This window comes from Ascaphus truei, chromosome 3 (assembly GCF_040206685.1).
Source record: "Ascaphus truei isolate aAscTru1 chromosome 3, aAscTru1.hap1, whole genome shotgun sequence".
Lineage (NCBI taxonomy): Eukaryota > Metazoa > Chordata > Amphibia > Anura > Ascaphidae > Ascaphus > Ascaphus truei.
In genome coordinates this window covers 428,055,474-428,081,961 of record NC_134485.1, presented here as the reverse complement: position 1 = coordinate 428,081,961, position 26,488 = coordinate 428,055,474, and the positions used below count along the sequence as shown (strand labels likewise).

Genomic DNA, 26,488 nt, shown 5'->3' with positions numbered 1-26,488 from the left:
TGGCATTGGTGTTGGACGTAGGCCAATGAGAGGTGTGCGGGGGCGGGCATGGCCTGAGCCGGAGTGACAGGCCCAAGGTCCAATGCGATTGACCCTTGGGACGCAGACATACAGTGATTTCACAAATATATAGTAGATTCCATCTAACCCTGCGATTACACATCTGTACGCAAACTCCCTATCCAAGGAGTTTTTCTTTCTATGAGGGATCAATAGAGTCTAAAACACCACATTGACCGTCAGTGAAAGATATTACATCCCCCTCACATTGTGCTCCCCCATCTCTTCTTTTGTTTCTCAATATACAATATATTGTACTGTAAGTCTATCAAGGAAAGTAGTGGAGAAAAAGAATATAAGATCTTGAGCTATATTAATTGTCAAACCCGAGGGGTTACTTATGCACTTAAATGCCCAAGCAATCTTTTGTATATTGGAATGGCTTCAAGGGAACTGGAAACAAGAGTTCTAGAACATGTGAGTAAAGTACGACACGCATAGAGAGATAAAGACAATGGGGGGAAAACACGCCAGTGTGGGAAGGCATTTCTTATCCTGCCACAATGTAAACCAGAAACACTGAGAGAAAAATATTCATGGGTTTTAGAGGAGGGAACATGGAGAAAGTACTGTTACTGCATGAGAGCAGACGCATGTTTCATTTGAATACAGTAGTCCCGTGGACTTTGAATGAGAAATTGAACTTCACGGGGTTCCTAGGTTAGATAGAAATCTCATGTACAGTATAGCTGAGATTCATTAATGTATATAGTTCATATTGGAGAATTAATTGTAATTTTGTTGTTGTTGTTTTTTTTATTTCCCAGAAGATGTCATCAACTCGGGAGAGTATTTAAGCCTCTCTCTTCCCTTGCATGGGTTGCCCCCGACGATAGCTATGTTTAGTGAAACGCGCGTTGGGAGTGTCAGCGTGGCAAGACGCCAGCACGCAAACACAGAAATATTTAAGTCCGTTGGGTCCATCGGCAGAACAGCAACGCTGCATATCAGTGACTGCATACCAGGACTTCAATCTGGGGTGACGCGCGCCTGTATATATCTTTGCAGATCAAGACGTCCTTTTGTATTCCAACAGAGAACGGACATGCTAATTCTCGGAAAGGGATGGACAAGTTGTAGAGCTCATAGGTAGTGATGAAGTGCTGGTCATTAATAGTACGTGCTTTCGCTAGGTATTGATGATTTTTTTAGTGGTTTTAATGTTGATGGCGGTATTTTTATATTGTGCTATGTAATAAATATATCCAGATTTTTTTAGATAGACGCTGATTGACTTCCATCTATGAGTTTTTCGGTCCCATCTTTTTGTAACCTCCGTCTTTTGTCAGCCACATTTAACAACGCCTCGGAGGAGCAACGACACATTGACTTTATACTTATTTTTTTGTGGTTAGAGTGTTGATTTTAGTTAATTGTTACTGGTGCAACTCGTCCCCCCCCCTTTGAAGCCCCTAAACTGTCAAAATGGTTGCCCCTATAAGGGTTAACTGCTTTTGGCGTAAAGGGAGGGGTTAATCGGCACTACTCTTGTATCAAGACTAGTTGCGTTCCCTAACCTGATCATGTTATACATTGTGTGTTAACCAAGTTGTATTACCCATTGTGTGCAGGGAGATGTGGTTCACATTGTTGAACAATAGCCTCATTGGCGCCGTCGTGATTGGCTGAATTTGAATGTCCCACCCCTCCAGGACACTCCCCTTGGGTGGGTGTTGTGATGGTAGCTCGGCCCCTGGCTGTGATTGGCCGTCGCAATCTTGCATCTCACACCTGATCTGACCAGGACTTAAAGAAAGGTCTCACATGGGCCCCCAAGCCAGCTCCAGCCTTTGTGAATGGGAGACCGGGCTTGCCGAGCAGAGGGTTCTGGGGGATACAGCTGGTATCTTATAGCCTGAGAGTCTCGATGACCAGATAATCCCGGTGTCGGATCCCTGGGACTGTCTGAAGACTAGTGATCCCGGCAGTGGATGCCCTTGCCTCCTGGAGACCTTATGGGGTCAATAAGGACTGTTGCTTACCCCTGGTGACCCAGCTTCCCCTGTGCCCTGCACCTAGGGAGCACAGGGTACGTTTGTTTAATCTCCCTTTCATTTCTTTGGCTGTTGTTCTTACTGTTACCATTCTGATAAACGTCTCCGTTTGGAAGCCCTGGTGTCCCAAACAGGAGGCGTGGCCGTGATGTCACGAGGCTGGTTCACCCTCATTGGCTGAACCGCTTCACGCGACCCAGCCGTCGTGCGACAAAATCAACATCTTTTGTCGGCTCAAAATGCTGCCACGCACGCGGTCTGGCGCTCTATGACCTGCCTGACAGAGGCGCGGACTATTGTTCGCGCCATGCACGCGGTCGCGTGCAAGATGGAAGCGGCCTTATTGTGCCTCCATTGGCGAGATCACTTGCCTGGAAACGCCTCTATCCCACATTGATACACTGTAACACAGGGATGGGCAACTCCACGCCCTCAAGGGCCACCAACAGGTCAGGTATTGGGGATATTCCTGCTTCAGCACAGAAACTGAGCCACTGATTGGGCCACCTCTGCTGACGCAGGGATATCCCCAATACCTGGGCTGTTGGTGGCCCTTCAGGGCTGGTGTTCTCCACCCCTGCTTCAGCACACAAACTGTATCTTCTGCTAGTGATTGGCACACTAAGGTATACCACAGATTAGGTGTTGAGTAAAACTCTTGTGTGGTGTGTGTAAGATTTCATGTACTGATATCAGTGCGGTATCCTGAATAGCGTGTGCCAGTCACTGAACCAGTATGGTGTACTGTGCTGTGGGTTTCATATCTGGGTACCTTTAATAAACCATAGGAAATAACGGGTTTGTTCAGTACTGTGGAAGCTTCTTGTGTGATGTACAGTAAGAGCAGGGCTATTATACTATTCCGATACTCGATTGTAGAAAATATATTAAAAAGGAAGCGGAACAAACAGACTTCTAGATTATACGGACAAAGTATGATCCTTTATGATGCGCCATCAGGAATGTATCACAAACTTGAATTGAGGAGCCCCTGTGACAATGAACGGTGTTATATAAAGGTGTGTTACCTTCCGACAGCTGCTCAGTGCAACCGCACAAAGCTTTGCAGGTATCTCTCCACCTCATCTTGGTTGTCCTCTTTCTGTTTGTGTTCTTCTTCTTTGTACTTATTACCCCGCAATATAGTAGATCAGCGTTTCCCAAATGGTGGGTCGCGACCCGGCACCGGGCCACGGCACCAAAATTGCCGGGTCGCAGCGAGGCTGGCCGCGCGGTGTCTCTCCCCCGCTCAAGTTAAAAAAAATGGCAGCGATTATCCCCGCGGTCCTGCGCGCATGCGCAGGGCAAGCAGGGCCCGCTCCCTTCCTCCCCCCCCGCTCCCAACGTGGGACGGAGGAGGAAGTACCAGCTCCTCTGCGGCCTGCTTCCAGAGCTCACCTCCCGTGCCCCCCCCTCCCGAGCCCACCTTCCGTGCCCCCAAGCCCACCTCCTGTCCCGGGCAGCAGGGGATATCGGGGGCAGCAGGGGAAAGCGTCCGGCGGCAAGGTAAGTCACCCCACCCACTCACTGTCACCCACCCAGTCACTGTCAAAGTCACTGTCACCCACCCACCCACTGTCACCCACCCAGTGACTGTCACCCACCCACCCACTGTCTCCCACCCACTCAGTCACTCACCCACCGTCTCCCACACACCCACCCAGTCACTGCCTCCCACCCAAGTGTCCCAGTCCCCCCTCCCTCCCACCCACCCAGTCCCAGTCCCCCCTCCCACCCACCCAGTCCCCACTCCTTCCCACCCACCCAGTCCCCCCTCCCTCCCACCCACCCAGTCCCCCCTCCCACCCACCCAGTCCCCCCTCCCTCCCACCCCGTTCCCCCGAGAGTGTGTTGTATCAGGGGCTGTGTGTGTGTGTGTGTATCTGTATCAGTGTCTGTGTGTGTGTATATCAGTGTGTGTGTGTTTGTGTGTGTGTGTGTGTATCAGTGTCTGTGTATCAGTGTCTGTGTGTATCAGTGTGTGTGTGTATCAGTATCAGTGTATGTGTGTGTCTGTGTGTGTGTGTGTGTGTATCAGTGTTTGTGTGTGTGTAGCAGTGTCTCTGTGTGTGTATCAGTGTGTGTGTGTGTGTAGCAGTGTCTCTGTGTGGCTGGGTGTGTGTCAGTGGCTGCGTGTGTGTGTATCAGTGGCTGTGTGTATCAGTGTGTGTGTCAGTGGCTGCGTGTGTCAGTGGCTGTGTGTGTGTGTGTGTGTGTATCAGTGGCTGTGTGTGTGTCTGTGTGTATCAGTGGCTGTGTGTGTGTGTATCAGTGGCTGTGTGTGTGTCTGTGCAGGCCCTATAGGCCAGTATAGGCGATAAAAATTTTAGTGGGTCACGAAGGAGAAGTTCAAAAATAACCGGGTCACGGAACAAAAAGTTTGGGAAACCCTGTAGTAGATAAATCACCCGGTTAGAACTGAGCCTCTAACAGTAGCTGTATTGAGGTGACTTTAATGTCTAATTATCTGCAAGTTAAGCATAACAAGAATATAAGCACCTAGCTAAGAGTGTTTGTATGATTATTCTATAGTACTCCTCTGATGTTATTCCTACTCATTGTATAAGAACGTTCGCTCGGGACTGTTGTTGGAGCTCCGATGTCTGTGATTTATACTATGCGGAAAAAGAATAAAACTATTTGAAATAAAAGGCGGAGAAGCTAAAGGTGACCCACTTTTATGTCGCCGTTTGCACGCCCGCTCCCCATTATGCCTTCGTATTGAGCTGGGAGACAGACTCATAACCCACAGTCTTCCAGAAAAAGGGGGCAATTAATATACGCTCCAGAATAACCACCCCAGGTGTTTCAAAGAAGTAAAAAAAAGTATAACCGCCTCCAGTTTGCCCTTGATAAATCGTGCTGTTAAATACCCCCAAACGGAGTTCCTTCATTTTAAAAAAAAAACCCTTCCATTAGCTGTCATTAATGTAATTAATAAGAGGCCCCCCCAGCCATGCCTCTGCTATCTTATTATTAGGTAATAATCAATAGTTATCTGTCCACCAGGGGGCGCTAAACTCAAACTCCAACTCCCCCCCTGCACCTGATACCTATGCATTTAAAGGGGATGATATCACAGCACTAGGAGCGGATTGGTCGCCCTTCCTGCTACTCTGGCACCCCTTTGCCAAGGACATCCAATCACGTGCACGTGGAGGCGGGCAGAGAGCGATGTGTCTTCTTGCCGGGAGCTGGTGGCAGTGGGTCAGTCAGTGTATTGAGGATGGGTGGGTCTGACATCACTGGACCCAGCAACAGAGAGGAGAGGAAGGCAGCACCACCACCCTAATGTATCCAGGTACACCACCCCCAATCAGTGTGCTGGCATTACATCATCTTGGTTATTTAGGGTGCTATGTATTGGAGTCTGTGCTAGAAAACAGCCCCAGATTCATTACATCTGACTCAGTGGGTTTTATTTAGCTGGTGGTAGGGTTTTTGCATTAGTTTTATAGCAGGAAAAAGGAGGTGGGTGCTTTCACCCTGAACATGCTCTGTACCAGGATGGGTGCTCTCACCCTGAACATGCTCTGTACCAGGATGGGTGCTCTCACCCTGAACATGCCCTGTACCAGGATGGGTGCTTTCACCCTGAACATGCTCTGTACCAGGATGGGTGCTTTCACCCTGAACATGCTCTGTACCACGATGGGTGCTTTCACCCTGAACATGCTCTGTACCAGGATGGGTGCTTTCACCCTGAACATGCTCTGTACCAGGATGGGTGCTTTCACCCTGAACATGCTCTGTACCAGGATGGGTGCTTGAATAAGATGCCAGAAGAATTTGTATTTAAGATGCATTTTTTCCATCAGTGTTGGTGATCTAACTTAATGTTTTTTTTTAATTTTTAATATATTTTTGGATCAGAGAAAAAATAAAACTCGGAAGCTGAGACATTGATAAAAAATACAGGGATATACATGTATTTTTGTATTTATAAAGCAGGGGGCATTTTGGGTGATCAACACCTAATTGGCTGTAAATTGTACAGTATGTGATAATGTTTTAATGTGTCTAAGACATGTAATCTTTGTTGGGTAAAGTGTCTTCAGTGAGTGTACGTCAATTCACTTAATAATCACATTTTTTGTTTTGTTAGATGTGTCAAATTAGAATAAAATTGATTATTCTGTATCAGCCATCTCTGCCTCTTTAAAAAGTATCATCTGGTATCATTTGTCTCTTTTATTTTTTTTACAAAGATCCATATTGAAAAAGAAGAACCCAAACCAGTCATTGTGCCAGAAACCACCGTGCGACGGATACAAAGTATAAATCAAATGGATATAAATATTTATTAGTATTTTGCCAAGTGACCACCTGATTGCAGGACCACCAAGAAAGAAAAGAATCGTTTGGATGGATTAAAATAAAGGGTCGAACGTGCATCGTATCGGGAGGGGTTGCGTTGGACGTAGTGGGAACCCACTGGGGACATGTGGTTGGGTGAAGGGATGCCCCTGCTCGGGCAGTGCCTCTTCCTGCTGTGTTTGGGGAGGTTTGCCGAGGTAGAGAACAGATCCACGGACTCCAAACCCGCTGACTTCGACCGGCTGTACACTGGCAATGTGAACAGGAACACGGAAGAGATCTACTCGTTCAATTACACCAGCAAGCCCGGCAAGGTAAGGTGTGCAGGCGCAGAGCCAGATCCAGGGAAAGGGTGCTTCCGTATGAATGGGAGGCACAGCGTGCTGCTGGGGCTTAGCACCGTTTGGTGAATCTGTGCCACAGTGGGGTCAGAGACGCATTGCCCAGCGAACGAGTGGAAGTAGCCTGCTGGTTCACTTTCTTTTTCATTGTTTTATATATGGTTCGTTTACAATGTTGATGGTAAATTGAAGCAGCAGGGAAAAAAAATAGCTTCGGCGTTTAAAACCAGCAGTCTGCACGGATCGCGTTGTTTTTCTTTTTCTTTTTTTTCTTCTTCGTCTTATATTTGTACTCCTCTCGCCTTTTCCAACGCTGTTTTTATTGCTAGAATCGGCAGCTCCGTTCAGGAGATATGAGCGTTGTAAATAGGAAGTGTGCGGGAGGTTAAAATGGCGCTCTCCCCGGAGCTCAGTGCACTCTATTGGTTACCATGGTAACCGCAGAAGCTAGAGATGAAGAAAACCCTGATTTTGAACACTAAGAAAACCTTGAAAATAAAGAGCAGGATATTCTCGGGGGGGCAAGATAAGTAACATTATGTGAGAATCTGGAGGCTTCTGGGGGGAATCGCTGCCTGAAGAAGCGGACTCTTCGGGGGCTATTCACTAACTTCTAACGCAGGGGCGCGCCCAACTCCAGTCCTCAAGGGCCACCAACAGGTCGGGTTTTCAGGATATCCCAGCTTCAGCACAGTCTTCGACTGAGCCTCTGATTGAGCCACCTTTGCTGAAGCAGGGACTGATTGAGCCACCTGTGCTGAAGCAGGGACATCCTGAAAACCTGACCTGTTGATTGGCGCTGGAGGACGGGAGTTGGCGCCCCTCCTGCCCTAACGGTGGAAAAACCAAAAGAACAGGATTTATCCAAGTAAATGACCCCGCTGATTTCAATGGGATTGTGATGCCATCTGTTGCTGATTCTTACCCCAGTTTTACAGCCGGTGGGATTTGCACCTTTCCAGCGCCGGAGGCTCGGCGTCGCAGAGTCTCCGGCATCTTGCGTCCGCGTGATGGCTTCGGCAGCGATCACGTGACGGAAAACGTACGTAGAGAGGGGGGGGGGTCTCTACCCCCCCCGTTTTGATTGGGTCAACCGCTGCCCTGGATCAGCCCACCCGATCCTTTCTTGGGAAAAAGAGCATTTGCTCATGACGTACCCGGCGCTTAAGGGGTTAATAAACCCTTTGCGGTTTTCCATAGATCTGGTTTCCATTCTGTGGCCGGGAGACTTGTTGATTAGATGATCACCGCAGAGATTATTCCTTTGATTTTTAAATCTGGGGCATTTAATTTGCTTTGGTTTTGCAGCTGGGAAACTTTAGGTAACCAGCAAGACTTCTCCCCTCACCCCCGTCCCCCCCCCCCCCCCCAAAAAAACAAGCCGGATAAAAATGAATTTAGGGGGGTTTCCGTAGAACCCTTAGAAGCCAGACATAGAAACAAATACCAGTAACGTCTTCAGAAAAAGGGGTTACACTTGGGGAACCAGGCTATATAACAGTATTTTTCAACCAGGGTTCTTAGGAGCCCATGGGTTCCCCGGGAATCCCTAAAGGGTTCCCTGCAATTTTCTGGTCATTTAAAAATGGTACCAAATACAGAAGAATTTACACTACATCTGATCTCAGACGCGCTATTAGAGAGGGTTGGGGTTCCTTACAATGCATCTGATCTCAGACGCGCTATTAGAGAGGGTTGGGGTTCCTTACACTGCATCTGATCTCAGACATGCTATTAGAGAGGGTTGGGGTTCCTTACACTGCATCTGATCTCAGACGCGCTAATAGAGAGGGTCGGGGTTCCTTACAATGTATCTGATCTCAGGCGCGCTATTAGAGAGGGTTGGGGTTCCTTACAATGTATCTGATCTCAGGCACGCTATTAGAGATCGCAGATCGGGGCCATTGTAGGGTGTGTGGTGCATATACCTGCTGGTAACAAGAGGGCTGAGTCATCTGCGATGACTTGGGGACACAGGAACAGGCTTCTGGGGTCCATACCCCACATAATACTTAGCAGTGCAGCGCCTCCATCTGCCGCAGGCTCCAGGGAATTGGAGATGATCTCCCACGGTAGAACTGATTACCTCTCCCCCCAGTTAGATCACACACCAGGCAGGTATATTACAAACAGGAACGGTTTATTACTACAGTCTGCAGTAACACAACAGGTACTCAGGAGTCTTCTGCCGGATACAGTCTCTTGGCTCAGTTATCACTGGAGATGGTCCCTGGACCACCACTACAGGCCACGGGCACCCGCAGCCGTCCTAGCTCTTCCCCAGCTCCCTAGCGGAGGCAGATGTATTGGTCCATACTCACTCCTCCCCGGAGGGAAGAGCACATGAGAAGGCCCCAATATCAGGCTCCCAATGTGTGACCTGCCTTCCTCAGAGGGAAGGAACAAGCTCTCAACTTTAGGGCGGTCCAGCCCTTGGAGTATAATACCTGCCGGGTGTGTCCACACCCTGGCGCACAGATGATCTGTACTTGGGATCCCTTTTCTGAAGGACAATCCCACGTCGCGTCCGCCTCTGTGAGGGATGACTCCCACACGGAGTGATCCATCACTGAACAGTCTCTGCCTCTGGTACTACAGAGGATGATTCACCTTCAAACAACAGTGGCCAGGATATACGCTCTTCCTGGCTGGACCCCCACTTAAGCTGCTCTACAGGACCCTGTCCCTATCCTAGGGAGCGTCTCTGTAGCAGCCACAAGCTGAGGGTGAGTAGGGCCTAGCTGGGGCCTAAAGGGAGACTTCTGGCCTTGTGCAGAGGCTACTTGCCTCTCTGCACCTATACACCCTCCCCTCTCTGTTTTCCAGCTCCTACTGACTAGCATGGTCAATGTCTGCAGTATCTATATCCTGTCAGCAGGGGTCTAGCAACTCTGTTGGCTGCTGTGTGTCACCTGTGCTCCAGCCCCTGGGGCTGCTGGGAGTTGTAGTTCCCCATGGCCCTCTTTAGCATTGGGGCCGCGTATGTGATCTACACTGCGCATGCGCGAACTTGTAATGGCCGCCGCTACTCTCAACTGAGCATGCGCAACTGTGGGCAGTCCTTGCACTACGGAGTGCCTCTTCTGCCAGTACTCCAACACTAATGGCCGCCGCATCGCATCTGCGCATGCGCGGGTACAGCCAAGATGGCGGCGCCCTGTAGCTGATGCCGCCGAGAGCCCCCGGCGACACGCTCGCCCCTGCAGCTGCCTGACATGTCGCGGTGGCCCCCCCAATCTGTCTGAGGTAAGGGGGCCCAGGGGGGACTCTGCCACGTGTATGTATTTGTGCATATTTTATTCTGTTTGTTGCTCTTTCTGGGTTTATAACGGTAGGACAATGACATGTAAGCTGACTTGGAGTTTGGGGCAGAAATATTTCACTAAAGAACCCTTATTTTGAACTAATGATCAATGATCTGAATAAATAGCAGTATCTATGATCCAGTGATTACAGTAATATGAGCCCAGTCACTGTGCAGCTTACATGTGACGGGAGATTAGTTTCCGTTGTGTTTGTATAATCGGTCACACCCCAGCAGCACTCCCCTGGAAAGTACAACGTGTGACATTCCCATGTACAATGGACACAGCACGATGTATGCCAGTGACTGTAAGCTCTGCGGGACAGCGCCTCCTCTTATCACTATGCTTCATATTTTAATTTCCCAGTATTGTCATTTTGTACCGTTCCGCGCACCCTGTTGGCGCTATATAAATCAGATGATACGTACATATTCCATTTCTAGGTTCTAATATTCCATATAAAGAAAGGTTGTTAACAACAAGAAGGGCGTTTCGCTTCCCCAGAACATATTTGGGCGCTCTATAATTCTTACGCAGAACACTGCGCAAGGTGTACTTCATGGCCTGATGAGAACACACGTCTGGTATTACCACATATTTTACATATATTGAAAAATATATATATATATATATATTTTTTTTAAACCAATGGTTGTTCCATAAAATTAAATTGTATATTGAGGTCAGATGTGTTTTTATGTTTTACTTTATTCATTTATATGAATAGGTTAAAGGTCATCAACGTCTGTGTGCGCTTCTGGGAAGAGTGATTTTTATGCCTTTGCGAGGTTCCAAAACAGAGAGGGGGTGCCGGGGGCCCGCCCATTGCTAGGGCACCATGGAATAATGGAAGATTGAACAATGGTTTCTTCCACAGCGGTGGTGGTTTAAGGAGTTGAGGAGACCTTGCAGAATTTGGAGGCTCACCGTATGGTGGACCCATGGGTGGTTTTGGATTTGCTAGGTGATGGGCAACGGGCACGGAAAAAAAAACGCAAAGTAGGGTCCTCAAGACCCCACAACAGGACAGGTTTTAAGGATATACCAGATTCAGCACAGGTGGCTCAATCAACTGTGTTGAAGCAGGGACTGATTGGACATCCTTAACCTGACCTGTTGGAGGGTCTTGAGGACTGGAGTTGAGAACCCCTGCCATAAGCTTTGGTGAGCATCATGCCAGGAGGAGGGCTGGTATTCTGTTATATGCTGGCCATGGTAAGAAGACCAGGGTTAGGTAGGATAAGGGGGGAACCTCTTATTTTTAGGCATTGTGTTGAAAGGTATGGGGTGCATATGGGAACGCCATTGGTCGCTCAGTTCTTTAGATAGTCAGAGGTACTGGAAACTCTCTGACAATCTGAAATAAAGCGCTCAGGACTTGGGTGATAATGATCATAAGATGTTTGATTAAGGAGAGTCACTATTTCCAATGGGTTGCCAATAGTTTACCATGGGGGTGTTGTTAATTAAACTGCAATAGTGCCGATTTGGGGCAATGTGACACCAAAAAATCCCAAGTCAATGGGTGTTTCTCTACGATAATGAACACACACAATCCCTGCAAGCGCTGAACCCAACATCCACCACATCATATGTCTTTGTGTCAAAAGGAGTGCTACTGGGTGTGACCAAATGTATACAACAAAAGACAAAGCGCCCCAATGCTACATCCAAATGACAAAGTATATAGTTAAATACTTATCTGTTGGTCTTCTCATGAGTAAGGGTCATTTAGTTAAACTCTTTGGCCAAATCATTATAAGCCTGCAGCCACGTCACGGCATGACCAGTATGTGCAGGTCCTAACACTAACTGTGTAAAGGGCCTGTGTGTTAGGACCTGCAGACTGGTCATGCCGTGACGTGGCTGCAGACTGGTCATGCCGTGACGTGGCTGCAGGGTAGTGTTAGGACCTGCAGACTGGTCATGCCGTGACGTGGCTGCAGGGTAGTGTTAGGACCTGCAGACTGGTCATGCCGTGACGTGGCTGCAGGGTAGTGTTAGGACCTGCAGACTGGTCATGCCGTGACGTGGCTGTAGGGTAGTGTTAGGACCCGCATACTGGGCGTGCCGTGACGTGGCTGCAGGGTAGGGTTAGGACCTGCAGACTGGTCATGCCGTGACGTGGCTGTAGGGTAGTGTTAGGACCTGCATACTGGTCATGCCGTGACGTGGCTGTAGGGTAGTGTTAGGACCTGCAGACTGGTCATGCCGTGACGTGGCTGCAGGGTAGTGTTAGGACCTGCAGACTGGTCATGCCGTGACGTGGCTGCAGAGTAGTGTTAGGACCTGCATACTGGTCATGCCGTGACGTGGCTGCAGGGTAGTGTTAGGACCTGCAGACTGGTCATGCCGTGACGTGGCTGCAGGGTAGTGTTAGGACCTGCATACTGGGCGTGCCGTGACGTGGCTGCAGGGTAGGGTTAGGACCTGCAGACTGGTCATGCCGTGACGTGGCTGTAGGGTAGTGTTAGGACCTGCATACTGGTCATGCCGTGACGTGGCTGTAGGGTAGTGTTAGGACCTGCAGACTGGTCATGCCGTGACGTGGCTGCAGGGTAGTGTTAGGACCTGCAGACTGGTCATGCCGTGACGTGGCTGCAGAGTAGTGTTAGGACCTGCATACTGGTCATGCCGTGACGTGGCTGCAGGGTAGTGTTAGGACCTGCAGACTGGTCATGCCGTGACGTGGCTGCAGGGTAGGGTAAGGACCTGCAGACTGGTCATGCCGTGACGTGGCTGTAGGGTAGTGTTAGGACCTGCAGACTGGTCATGCCGTGACGTGGCTGTAGGGTAGTGTTAGGACCTGCAGACTGGTCATGCCGTGACGTGGCTGCAGGGTAGTGTTAGGACCTGCAGACTGGTCATGCCGTGACGTGGCTGTAGGGTAGTGTTAGGACCTGCAGACTGGTCATGCCGTGACGTGGCTGTAGGGTAGGGTAAGGACCTGCAGACTGGTCATGCCATGACATGGCTGTAGGTTAGGGTAAGGACCTGCATTCTTGTTGTGACGTGGCTGCAGGCTTATAACGCTTTGGCCAAAGAGTTTAACTAAATGACCCTTACTTATAAGACAAACAGATAATTATGTAACTATATACTTTGTCATTTGGGTGTCGCATGGGTGCTTTCTGTGCTTTCTGTCTTTTGTTGTATTCTGTACGATTCAGCACTATTGCAGTCTAATGAACAACCCCCATGTCTTGCAGGCAGGTGGAAGCTGATGAGTTTGAGGACGGTGTGAATACACAGGGGCACTTTGTAAGTTCCCCATATTTACTAAGTCACATTTACAGCCCTTTCAAATGAATCGACCGGAGGGTGCCACCCGCTGCCAGGTGCTCCTATGGCATAGCACTGCTTAGTAAACATGGCTGGTGTTTATTTAAAGTAACATAAACAGACAGACAAGTTCCTCCTTGAATGCACTCAGAAAGGTAAGTCAGAGCGATATGGTTGATAACATTAAAAACCTTTTAATCACCAAATAGTAAGAACATATTGTATAGAGGGAAATGGTAGAAGTAGTCCACGGCCAGTCCCTTAAAACAAACCAAGAAAAGATCTTCCCAAATAGGTGTATGGAAGATAGTGGGGACAATACACCACCTAGGTGTGGGCTACAGAAAACTGCAAAGTCTCGCCACAAAATAACTTCAGACTTGAGAACTGAAGTCTTCAAGTCTGAAGTTATTTTGTGGCGAGACTTTGCAGTTTTCTGTAGCCCACACCTAGGTGGTGTATTGTCCCCACTATCTTCCATACACCTATTTAGGAAGATATTTTCTTGGTTTGTTTTAAGGGACTGGCCGTGGACTACTTCTACCATTTCCCTCTATACAATATGTTCTTACTATTTGGTGATTAAAAGGTTTTTAATGTTATCAACCATATCGCTCTGACTTACCTTTCTGAGTGCATTCAAGGAGGAACTTGTCTGTCTGTTTATGTTGTTATTATAGTTTATCCTCTATTGCACCAGTTTGTGTGTTATTTGATTTCATATACTATCCTCATTTTGCTGACGCGGGAGCTTCCCCTTCCCCTGTCCCCTTCCCTTCCCCCACCCCCAGATTAGTTTATTTAAAGTAAGAAGCTGCGCCAATAAAATATCAAATTCTCGTGTTTGATGAACCATATTTTCATTTGTATATCTTTTTTTTTTCTTCTTTACACCGTATGTATGTATATCTTTACATAGCGCCATATACTGTATGTACATAGCGCGTCACAGCAGTAACACGCGAGACATAATAATATAACACAATGGGAACAAGCGCTTCACACATAAAAGTAACATTGTATGTATGTATATCGTTCTTTATATAGCTCCAAAAGTGTACTCAGCGCTTCACAAAGAATACAGCACACGGAATTCTAATAATACAATAAGCGCAGCAAAATCAGACAATAGGAAAGGAAATCCCTGCCCCGAGGAGCTTACAATCTAAGAGGAATGTTGGGAGAGTTACAGAGACAGCAGGTGAGGGAATAAGTGCAGTAGATGGCAGTGCTTGGCCACAATGGGTGGGAGGAGTGACTATGGGTGTGGGACAGTAACCATGAGTGCAGGCTATTGGGATGCTTGATTTGTGAGTCGAGTTTTAAGGTTAGTCAGTATTAAATCAGAAGGCTAACACCATTAGCAGGGGAAGAGGTGGCAGGGAGGCGTGGTTGAGAGAAACAGGTGTGTTTATGTTTAAGAAAAGGAGACTCTGCTCTGCAGAGCTTACAATCTATGTGAGAGTTTACCATATGAGATTTAAGTATAAAATCGAATATTTCTCCCCATTATTTTTCAATGAAAACTGCAGGCCTGTTAAACGTGGACTATTAGTTCTGTAGTCCACAGATAAGCTCGTATACACGTGCTCAGAAAGCAAACATAGGAAACATGGCGTGCAAAAGTAAACGCTGGGTAAGATACTGCTGATAAGGCGGCAAATGCTACTAACGTGTAGCTCGGTTTGTAATATAATGTAAGCAAATAACAGGCCCGCATCCGTTCTCGGCGTATTAGCATGGGATTCGTGTCATACATTACACCTCTTCAGCTGCTGGATAATGCCGCTCAGTGCAGATCCGAAGCAGGATATTGGTTTCTGTAGCCACAGGGAAGAGATGCTGATGCTGGATAACGCAGGCTTGATAAGGGGATGAAGAGGCTTTCTCTTGGTGTTCCTCGTGAAGCTAGGAGCCAATCCTAGAAGTCCGCCTTGTGTAACAAGGGGAATAAAACAAGCCAATCTCGTGCCTGACTGGCACTTTTCCCACTGATAAAGCAGTGCCATGAAGTCATAGCAGAAGCGATGATTTACACAGCTCTATCTTGTATACGCTGCCGTAATCTGTGGCTTTTCAAGTGACTTCAAGGACATACCGACTCAAAAACAAACATCTAGATCATTTAGCAATGTAATTGGCTTCCATAGAAAGATGCAAACACCTTTTTAAAGCAACTACTTATTCTTAACCAGAGAAAGTCGGCCGCGGGCAGTGTCAGATTTCCCGTTAGGCCCGGGCCTAGGGCGGGAAAATTTTTGGGGCGGCAAAAATGTCCGCCCCCATGTGCTTTTGCTGCGCTCTCGGGCCTATGGGGCCTAATGGGAAGGAACTTCCATGTGTTCTCCCGCCCTCCTGCTCCTTTGGAATCCCAGCGTCGAATGACGCCGCGTACGTCACCAACGCAGCGTCACACGGCGTCTCATTGCCATGGCAACGTGACATCAAAAGACGTAATGACGACGCGGTTTCGTGACGACGCGCCACCGTGCGACGTCACGTTTGTGACGTACGAGGCGTCATTTGGCGGGATTCCAAAGGAGCAGGAGGGCGGCAAAAAGGAGGCGGCCGACACAGGCAAATGCCCAGGGGCGGCAGATTTCGAAACCTTTGACACAGTCCCAAAGAGAGGTACCTGTAGGCAGGGTGCTCTCCATGTCAATTCGGGGGTCTGTGGGGTGATCCCTCTAGTGGGTTCCAGGGGCCGATGCTGCCTGGAACAGAGTGTCTCTCTTCCCCTGGGATCTCTCTGGCAGCACAGACTCTCTCCATATGCTAGCGATCCCATGCAATCTGTACAGCAGCCTTTTAAACACGCTTGATGAGCAAGGTGTAGACTGGTTAATTAACTCCTGCTGAACTCATCAGCAAAAGACAGGCTTTATTTTGGAAGGCTTTTAGGCAGCGGAAAGGCCCTGTTACAGGAGCAAGTAAGTAGCTTTGCTGATTTGGATACATGAACACCCTTCATCGTTGGGTAATATTCGATCTTCCCTGGTCCATAACACCCTCGTTCCTAGTACATGTTAAGCACTTGTGCACAGAGCCTCTAGAACCGTACATACAGATAAAACATTTGAGACAGCCATAATAATAGTTTCTGGTGTGGTATAAATATTTATGTGTGCGCGGACTTTGACGTTAGACATAACCTATGTCCATTCTAAGCTTGCACGTCTGGTACTGAAATGAATAACATTACAGAAGAGGATACCAGACATGCACTTGTCACACAAGCAAGATGATGTTTGCAGGAGTTGCAAGCAGTGGTAACTGCACCCCCCCCCCTCTCCCTTGGCAAGAGAAAGTAAAAGTAACAAGTATAATGAGACGCTTTCTGTGAGGTCACTGGACGCATTGTGGAAATTCCAATTTCAGTCGCTCGGATACTTTCGAGGCACTTTCCAATATATTGGAATCAAATCTAAATGAGTTTATGGAACTGTATTTGTAACGACGGTTCGGAGGTCTTACAATGCGTCGCAGGGCGTTGCATATCCTTCTACCAACGAACTCCCTTTCTTCGTGTGTCATCTGAAGATGGCTGTTCCCGTCGGGGTTCTCCCGCACCTCTTCCACTCGTTTCCATATCCGTTGTTATCGTGTCTTCACCCCCTGCTGAGCTGTCTGGTGGTGCACCTCAGGGTTCCGTTCTTGGACCTCTCCTTTTCTCTCTCTGCACACTATCTCTTGGTGACCTCATGAACTTCTTTGGCTTCAGGTATTGCCTAGATGCCACTTCGGGTATCTCCTCCTACTGTATGCAGATGATGCTCAGATATACCTAGCCACCCTAACCTCACACCCGCAGTTCAATCCCAAGTCTGGTTGCCTGTATATATCACTGGCTATATCACTGTGGATGATGCACCACCAGCTCAAACTTAATGTCAAAGACTGAGTTCCTCATATTTCCTCCAGAATCTGGTCCACGGTCACATTTCTCCACTACATTAAACAGAATCCAGTCACCAAAGCATGTTGCCCGCTGGTGAAATTTGATTGCCTCTCCTCCATTCACAGTCTTTTTACCTTGCATAAAACTTGTTATTCCTCTGTATGCATTATTCAGATCTACTTTTTCCTCTGTTCCTCTGCTGTTAAAACTGTAATGCACGCCCTTATTCTATCCCATCTGGACTATTGTATTCTACGAACAGGTCCCCCGGCTTCACAACTTGTTCCCTTGCCATCTATTCCAAAATGTTGCCACTGGAATGATTTCACTTTTCTCCGGGAACAATGTCGGCTCATGTTCTTCTTTCCAATTCCGTGTCACCTGCAAATCTCTCTTCCCTCTTTGCAAGGCTTTACTCTTCTGCTCTTGCCTACATCTCGGCTTTGATTTCTCACCGTCCTCCTGCGTGTATCCTGCGCTCTTCTCCTTGCGGTCTTCTTTTCCCAATTCACCCCACTTCCAGCTTGACTGCTGTTTCTCCTAAACGTTTTCACTCACTCAAGCACCTTCTCTACAAGCCAAGCACCTTCTCTACACTCCAAGCACCTTCTCTACACTCCAAGCACCTTCTCTTCACTTCAAGCACCTTCTCTAAACTCCAAGCACCTTCTCTACACGCCAAGCACTTTCTCTCCCCACCTTTAAATCCAGTATGAAATCACATCTTCTTACTGAAGTATTTCAGGAGCCTGGTCCCATGACCACTGCTCCCCACACCCGCAAAGGCACTTACCAACCCTTGTGGCCTGGCACTGCCACCCACTGCTCCCCACACCCGCAGAGGCACTTACCAACCATTGTGGCCTGGCACTGCCACCCACTGCTCCCCACACCCGCAGAGGCACTTACCAACCATTGTGGCCTGGCACTGCCACCCACTGCTCCCCTCACCCGCAGAGGCACTTACCGACCATTGTGGCCTGGCACTGCCACCCACGGCACTTACTCCTTCCCCTACTAACTCTGTAAATCTCCCGGCATGCCACTTTGACTGTAAGCTCACTGGGGCAGGAACCCCTTTCCTGCCAGGTGATTTTATTAAGGAAAAGCATTCCCATTGAAACCAATGAGCGTTTCTTTATTGAAAAATCTGGCCCCGTGGTTTTGCCCCCCGAACGTTTTGATAAATGACCTCCTTTGCCGTGGCGGTACTGCCATACCTGCAGCTGGTCCGGCTGCACCGGGGCCCATTCTCCGCCCGCTGGAACCGTGCTCCGGCTCTTACTTTAGCAGCCAGAACCGCATTCTGGCATTTCCAAAGCCCCCTCCCCTCTCTGCACACTCCCCGGCCCTACCTGTGGTGGGGGGCATTACCCGGCAGCAGCCCACCCAGGTGGTCCTTACACAGAAGATAGGCTCCACTGGAAGTCGGGCTCAACTTCCGCAATCGCCGCCTGGGTGGGCTTCCTCCGTCTCCGCCGCGTAAGGTGTATTCCCCCGGGGGTTACGCCCCTGCTCCATTTTGGCCTCATATTCACCTTTTATAAAATAAGCGTTTCCTCGGGACACGTGTCCCCCCCACGGATTTACCTTTGATTCTCCACGAGGTTCTAATGGAAAAGGAAATGACATTGACAATGTCGTTCTGATAACAGTGTGATTGTAAATGTGCACGTAGCTGTCATTGGGGGGGCTGAATTTCCCTTTTCGAACCAGTGTTTCAGGAGCCTTAGGCCGCGCCTAAAGTGCCGTCGATGGCGACGGCGACACGACGGGTGACGTCAGCCGTCGCCACAGGCGAAAGTTATATTTCGTCGGGCGTCGGCGTCGCTGGTTTCCGGCCGTTTGATTGGTTCAAGAGCCGTCACATGAGGCGACAGCCCTTGAAAAATCAAATTTTGCCGGCTACCAGTTTTCGTGACGGCGACGTCGCATTGTCGCCGTCGCACTTACTATAAGCGCATGCGACAGCGGCAATGCATTTGTTTTTGGGCGACGTCACGTTGCCGGCACTATAAGCGCGGCCTTAAAGAGCTGCGGACCAAGCAATGTTCTACACGCGTGTCTTTTATTTATTTTTAAAAAAAAATCAGTTCTGTGCTGTGAGAAAATACTCTTTTAAACAAGTCTAAATTACATTTTTTATATATTATAATGTAATCAGCATTTTTGTGTCTATAGCAATCAAAGTCACTTCCCCTTCCTCTTCTGAAACAGGCTCTGACACACCCCGTCTGAGCCCTGCCCCCTCTCTAGCAGTGTATCTAGTGACTGCCTGGTCACATGATCTTCCCCACAGAACTTTGCATCTTTGGTCCTCTTCTGCTGCACCGACAGCCATTTAATGAACCCCCGAGCCGAATCTTCGCCGATCGATCACAGGAGAACGGATTGATCGGCAACTTAGCTAATTACTTATCATTGTGTGGACTGTATTGGTGCACATATTAAATGGGAACAAATAAAACAAACAGCAGCTTGCACTGCTGCTTTAAATCATTTCACTGTTGCTAAACTGATTTCGATGCCTTAACATTTGGTTATGCTGGCTGAGTGAACCCTTTGTACCGTCCTGGGTGTGACGTGCCGGTTTGGCGTGTATTTCTTGAAGATCAACTCCCGCCCCTGTCACACTCCGTTTCAGACATGATTGCAGCTGGCATAATGCTGAAGTGTGTGCCACACACACACAGGTGTCATTAATTAGAAGTGTCAGCACAAGGTGTTGTTATTTTGACATTTCTGCATGCCCGGAGCATGTTACTCTACAGTTCTGTGAGATACGGGTGCAGTCTCTCTTGGGGGGAAAAAAGGACACATTTAAAGACGTAAATCTTGACGAGGGTATTTTTTTTAAAATAAATACATTTTCAATGTCGGTTTGTAAGCATTTGCGTCCCTCTAGCTTCTTCTTTTTGGTGGTGTCACTGCTTTCGGCAGGTCCTGCTCAGACGTACTAAAGTTCCCCCCTCGTTCTCCTTCCTGGGTCTGTGACAGGGAGGGGACAGACTTGATGGATGTGCCGTGCTGCTTGGTAGGGTGTCTATCGCAAATAAAAATGTACATTTTATGAGAAATAAAAAAAAAAGGATTACATTAATGAGGCAGTTCACATGGCACTTTAAAAAAAAATATATATTTTTTGTTTGTTTTACTATATGCAGCGTTTGATTACCTTTATTGAAAACCAATTACCTAAGCTGCCGATCGATTCGTTCTCCCGTGATCGGTCAGCAAAGATTCTACTAACCAGGGTTCACTAAATGGCTGCCTTTCAGTTTCAAATCAACCCTTTAGTCAGTGTAACTCAGCAGCTACAATGTATCCTTATATTACTAAGGTAGCATTATCTATTGTTACAGTTTGCAGCTCAAACTGCTCAGAATATTGGCAACGAATTATCACAAACAGGAAAGTGTTAGAAATATCTGTCACTACTGGGGGAAGTGGGATATAGCCTGCTATAGAAATCAAAGGATTAGCAGTATATTCAAACTCAGGGGCGTAACTACTGTGCCGCTAACCCTCGCAATGCGGGGAGGTCCCGAGAACGCTGGGGGGACTTACCAGCTGGCGCTGGAAGTGGGGCTCAAGTTCTTCACCGGCTGCTACTTCTCTCTGCTTGATGTGCAGGCGGGGCCTCCCATGCACACAGACAACCCCCCGTCCCCCCCCAAAACACACACACACACCTTGCCGGTTTCCCCGCCCCGGTCTGCTCACAGGCCACAGCAAGCCTATCGCCCACCAGCCCCCGCCAGGTAAAAGTGGGGGAGTGAATGTGTGTGTATTGAGTGAGGAGCGGCGTTGTGAGGGAGAGAAAAGAGGGGCGAGAGGGAGTAAGGCCAGGTCCCCACTGGCTACTGCAGCGCCCGCTGTTGGGGACGCTGCAGGGACAATAGCCGCTGCACAATGGGACCGGGCCCATGTGATCAGGAGTCGCGACGGAGTGCTAAGCCACGCCCCCCGGCGGTTCAGCCAATGAGGGCGAACCTGTGATGTCACGGCCGCGCCCCCTCCCTCCCCCGTCATGCCCCCCCCCCTGTCTTTTGGTCTGCAGCTGCCTGCAGACCAGGGGATTCGGCTGCCCGCGCCGCCAGTCTCGCGGGCGCGCGTGCAGCGGAGGTACTGGGGCCTCAGCCTTAGAGTAAGAAAGGGAGTGAGACACAGGGGAAGGTTGGGGAGGGAGGAGGACAGAGAGGGGGTGACTGTGAGGAAGAGAGGGGGGCGCTCTAAACAAAATGTTTGCAGAAGGGCCCAAATACTAGTTACACCGCTGCTACAAATGGCATTAAAAGTAGAAGCCATTTTTGTTTAATTTAGTAAGTATTATCTAATACCACAGCCCTGATTTATTTAAAAAAACACACTTGTAGGATATTGCATGGCGTGCTCCGTTAAAGAATTACCCTGTCTGTGTATGGGGTGTATGACGGCCCCTGTAACGATGGAAAGGGCCGTTTGGGGGGATCTGTGTAATATATACTGATAAACTACAGAGTGTGGCTATGTCCCGCTTTGCTCGTTCCCTGTAAAGGGGCGGCCCCTCCTACGGCCAAAGTGAGCTAATGGCAGTAACATGTTCAGTAGGTTCCAATGTTGGCGAAAAATCATTTTAAATACATATACTTGTCTGATTGTGTTTGAATGCTAGCAAATGCCTTGGAGTGTTTTTAATTATCTTTCCCTAATCTCTTGTGATAAGACTGTTGGGAACGCAGGGAGCAGGGACATTGTTCCACCGCAGGGACATCGTTCCACCGGAGTCTTTCTCTTGATGTTTGGTTTGGCGGATGATGGCAGCGTAATTAGTTTGAACAGATCATGGGGGAAAAAAACAGTAATGACTGGATTTAAGTCAACATTTTACTTGAAAGAAGCCAATTACGTTGATAAGGTTAATTGTTCGTTGAGAAGACCCAGTTAATGGATATCCCTAGAGACCTCTGCATTAAGACGCTGGAACAGCTAAGCGTACTGACCCATTAAGGGTCATTGTTCCATTATGTTGGATTTAGCGGCTTGAAGCTGCGTGCGGCATGAAGAAGTTGTAAATAAGTTACAAGTAAAAGGAATGCGGAGAAAGCCTGATAAATCCAACTGCTATCTTGTGTACATCTCTCATGACGTGAGGCGGTGTTACCCTTTGCTAATGGCCATTGTTCTGCATTTCCAAACTGGAGCCTCACTTGCCAGACGTGCACCATGCTGGCAGTTCCTAGAGCTGCAGTATCTTCTCTGTAGAACAGGGGTGACCAACTCCAGGCCTCAAGGGCCACCAATAGGTCATGTTTTCAGGATATCCCTGCTTCAGTACAGGTGGCTTAATCAGTCCCACTGATTGAGCCCAGTGTGCTGAAGCAGGGATATCCTTAAAACCTGACCTGTTGGTGGCCCCTGGGGACTTGAGTTGGGCCGCACCCAGCCATAGAACATCATGCTGTGCATATCAGTTTTATGCTTCCTGGACTTCTCCATGATCGCCTCTGAAGATTGGATTTCAGCGCTCTTTCCTAAACGCCACCAGGCGGGATTCTGTGTGAAACATTTCAGAAACGCAGCAAGGTCCTAATAAATAAATGTCAACCAGGGCGCAGTCTATCTGTCAATAAATGACAATTTTCCTGGATCCCAGGACTCTCCACTGCTAGCCCCCCCCCCCTCACACACTACCCCTCTCTCCTGCAATCCCTTTGCTCTCTCCCCCTTCCCTCACACGCATTCTCCCCCATTTCTAATTTTTTTCCTCCCTTCTCATTCCCCCCCTTTCTCACTCTTCCCACCTCCCCCCTTGTCTCTATTTACCCCCCTTCTCTCCAACCTTTCTCACTTCTCCCCACCCCTTCTCTCTTCTCCCCCCTTTCTCTCTCTTCCCCCTCCCCTTTTCTCTCTTCTCCCCCCCTTCTCTCTTCTTCACCCTGGATTCTCTCTCCCCATCCCCCTCCCCCCCATTTCTCTCTTGTTTCCCCCACTTTATCTCATCTCCCCCCTTTCTCTCTCCTTTCCCATCCCCCTCTCTTCTTCCCCTCACGTCCCTCCCCCCCCCCCTCCACGCCATGTCTCTCTCGTTCTAAAATGATAGTTCTGATAACAGTTCTTTAACTTGAAACTGCTGGTTGATGAGAGTGTCAGAGTGACCAACTGACCATAATCTTTGTGGAGGCAGAAGGGCCATACTTTGGAGGAGGTATAAGGAGCCCTGTCTTTGACATGTTAAGTTTGAGTAAGCGGAGGTCCATCCAGGATATAGCGGGGAGATATTCAGAAACTTTGGTCTGTATAGCAGGTGTAAGGTCTGGGGTTGAAAAGTAGATTTGTGTTTCATCAGCATAGAGGTGACATTTGAACCCAGGAGATGTGATTAGGTCACCTAGAGAGAGTGTGTAAAGAGAAAAGAGAAGAGATCCCAGGACAGAGCCCTGGGGTACCCCCACAGAGAGATCGATAGAGGAGGAGGAGATGTTAGCAAAAGAGACCCTGAAAGTACGATGGGAGAGGTAAGAGAAAATCCAGGATAGAGCTCTGTTACGGATACCAAGGGTTTGGAGAATGTGAAGGAGAAGAGGGTGATCCACGGTGTCAAATGCTGCAGAGAGGTCGAGTAATATGAGCAGCGTGGAATGGCCTTTGGCAGCATGGAGGTCATCCGTTATTTTGGTGAGGGCTGTTTTAGTGGAGTGAGCAGTGTGGAAAATGGATTGTAGAGGATCTAAGAGAGAATAGGTGGTGAGAAAATAGAGCAAGCGAGAGAAAAGAATGCGTTCATTGAGTTGAGAGACAAAAAGCAGGAGGGAGACAAGGCGATAATTAAAGAGACAGGTAGGGTCAAGCTTGATGTTTTTGGGTAATGATATAACTTGCGTGTTTGAAGGAGGAAGGAAAGGTGGCAGAGTAGAGGGAGGAGTTGACAATATGTGTGAGTGTAGGGACTAGAGTAGGAACAAGAGGTTTGAGGAGATCGGAGGGAATGGGTTCAAGAGGGCAAGTGGGAGAGGGAGAATAGGAGATCAGCTGTGACACATGCTCCTCTGTGACAGCGGGAAAAGGAGTCAAGGAAGGCAGGAGGAGAATTAGGTAGAGGTGTAGGGTGGGGGAAGGATACAGAGGGGATGTCTTGCTGAATGGAATCCACCTTTGTCTTGCAATAGTCAGCAAAGTCGTGAGGTGAAATGAAGGAAGAAAACAGGTAACAGGTAGTGGTCAAATACAGAGAATAGATGACGTAGGTTAGACTTGTGAGTGTTGATTAGTGAAGAAAAGTAGGTTTGTTTAGCCTGGGAGAGAGCAGAGTTGAAACAGGATAGGATACGTGTATAGTGAGGGAAGTCTGTGAGAGGGTGAGATTTTCTCCATAGGCATTTAGAGGAACGAGTGCAGGAATGCAGCATGCGCGTGTGGCAGTTTAACCAGGGTCTGGGGTTAGAAGTGCGAGAGCGGGAGAGGAAAAGAGGAGCATGAAGATCAAGAGAGGACGAAAGGGCAGAGTTGTAGAGTCTGTAGCGGAGCAGAGAAAAAAATTGGGAGGAGCACAAAGTGGAATCCAGAGCTGGTAGATGAATAGAGTGCAGTTCTGATGATGAATTGCATTTAAAGGTGCAATCCCGCATAGTCGGCCAGTTGAATATCTGAAGCGCCTCTGTATAGGGAAGTGTGTGTCAGTCTAGTGTTTTCTTTCCCCGTATCCCACCCTGCCCTTATCAGAGAGCCAATACAGATAAGGGGACGGGGAACCATGGTTGTACAAACACTTGGTGAGCACATTGACATCGCCGAGTGACATCACATAACAGGGAGCAGCAAGAAGAAATCAAACCCCTCCCAAGTCTCACTTTAACTAGTAAAAAAAATACTTTTGTGTCTCAGATTTGGGTAAAAGGGCATCAATCACCCCAGGCGAGACTCCATGAACATTTCATCGAAATTAGTTCATTTTGGTCCTAGGAGGGATTGTCCCTTTAAATATTGGAATGAAACGTAATGGCCACTGATACCCCCTTTGAGAATTCGCTCTCTCAGTATTTCTTTGTTTTAAACTCTTCCCTGTTGGCTGCTCGCACAACTGGAAAGGTTGTGCTGGGATTACGCCTTACATCATGTTTTACCAACCTTGTGTCAGGAAATGCATTGATTTTAGCCGGCCATGTACGTAGCGCTTTATAGAACAGATAATACTGGGAATTACAATGCAGGGATAAGTGCACCAAACATGATATTAAATCCCTGCCCTTAATGTTACATCAAGGATTACAGAAATCGGCAGCTGCAGGCGAAGCATAATAATTACGACTTGTATTTAAACAACGCCATTAAATTTCACAGCACTTTACTGGTCAGGAACAAAAAATAGTATAAAATATAAAGTCAACGCACGCAAGGACCGAAGCAAGTGAGATTTGTGGATTTTGGACCAAAACATTGCGTTGTAATAGAAAAGTAATGATTTTTAGCAGTTCGACTCTAATACAGTTTTTGTGACCCCTATCAGTGCAATCTTAAAGCATGGGCTAACTCAGCTCTAGCCCAGGACCCCCAAACCTTTCACAGGCTCCACAAGTACTGTACTATGGCCCACAATTACATTTTTAATTTGTAGTTCTAACTGAACGCAGCCGATGTTACTTAACTATAATTTACATTTTTTTAAATAATAATTGAGTGTGATTACAACAGTACCGGTATATGGCTTTTAATTTTACATAGCCTAACTTTTTATTAACATTTTTTATTCAAAGATAATGTTTTTTTAATGGATATATGTAGTTTCATTGATTTTGTTGGAAATGTATTTTAAAAATAACGCAGAACAAAAAACTATTGCAGCGTAAACTGCAGTCAACATTTCCTACCATTGAAATTGCTTTAGGAGTTTTTTTAAACCGCCTGGAAGACCAATAGTTTCTGGTATGGGAAACTTTACCGAAGAAAACAGCATTTATATCGACAGGGTTCTGAGAAACGTTGTGATGTCAGTTCCCTCATACAGTATCTCCAAGGAACAAAGGATGTCTGCAAGCGTATTGAGGACATCTATGTAGATGAAAACACACCATTAGTAAGCTTTGATGTAGAATCACTCTACACAAGCATCGTGGAGCTGAGCTCCCCTAAGAATGAAGGACGCGAGACCACGCTGAAGTCGGGGCGTCCGGTCCATAACCTTGGAGCTACAGAGGAAAGATTCTCTGAACTCTCACAGGGTCCAGAGGGAACTACCTGGAGCCCCAACAGAAACAGATAAGACAAACACTATATTGCTGTGTGTAGAGACTGTGTATGTTTAGCTATAAGAGT

General features: G+C 47.9%; 1 protein-coding gene across 2 annotated transcripts in view; it reads left to right on the top strand.

Moving 5' to 3' along the window:
* Positions 1-5,203: 5,203 nt before the first annotated feature.
* SIDT1 (SID1 transmembrane family member 1) overlaps positions 5,204-26,488 on the top strand; it is a 119,459-nt gene continuing 98,174 nt past the window's right edge. For both annotated transcript variants that reach the window (XM_075592854.1, XM_075592855.1), the window contains exons 1-2: positions 5,204-5,355; positions 6,263-6,685. In XM_075592854.1, the coding sequence (XP_075448969.1) occupies positions 6,497-6,685 (189 nt within the window). In that variant the 5' untranslated portion in view covers positions 5,204-5,355; positions 6,263-6,496. The remainder of the gene's footprint in view (positions 5,356-6,262; positions 6,686-26,488) is intronic.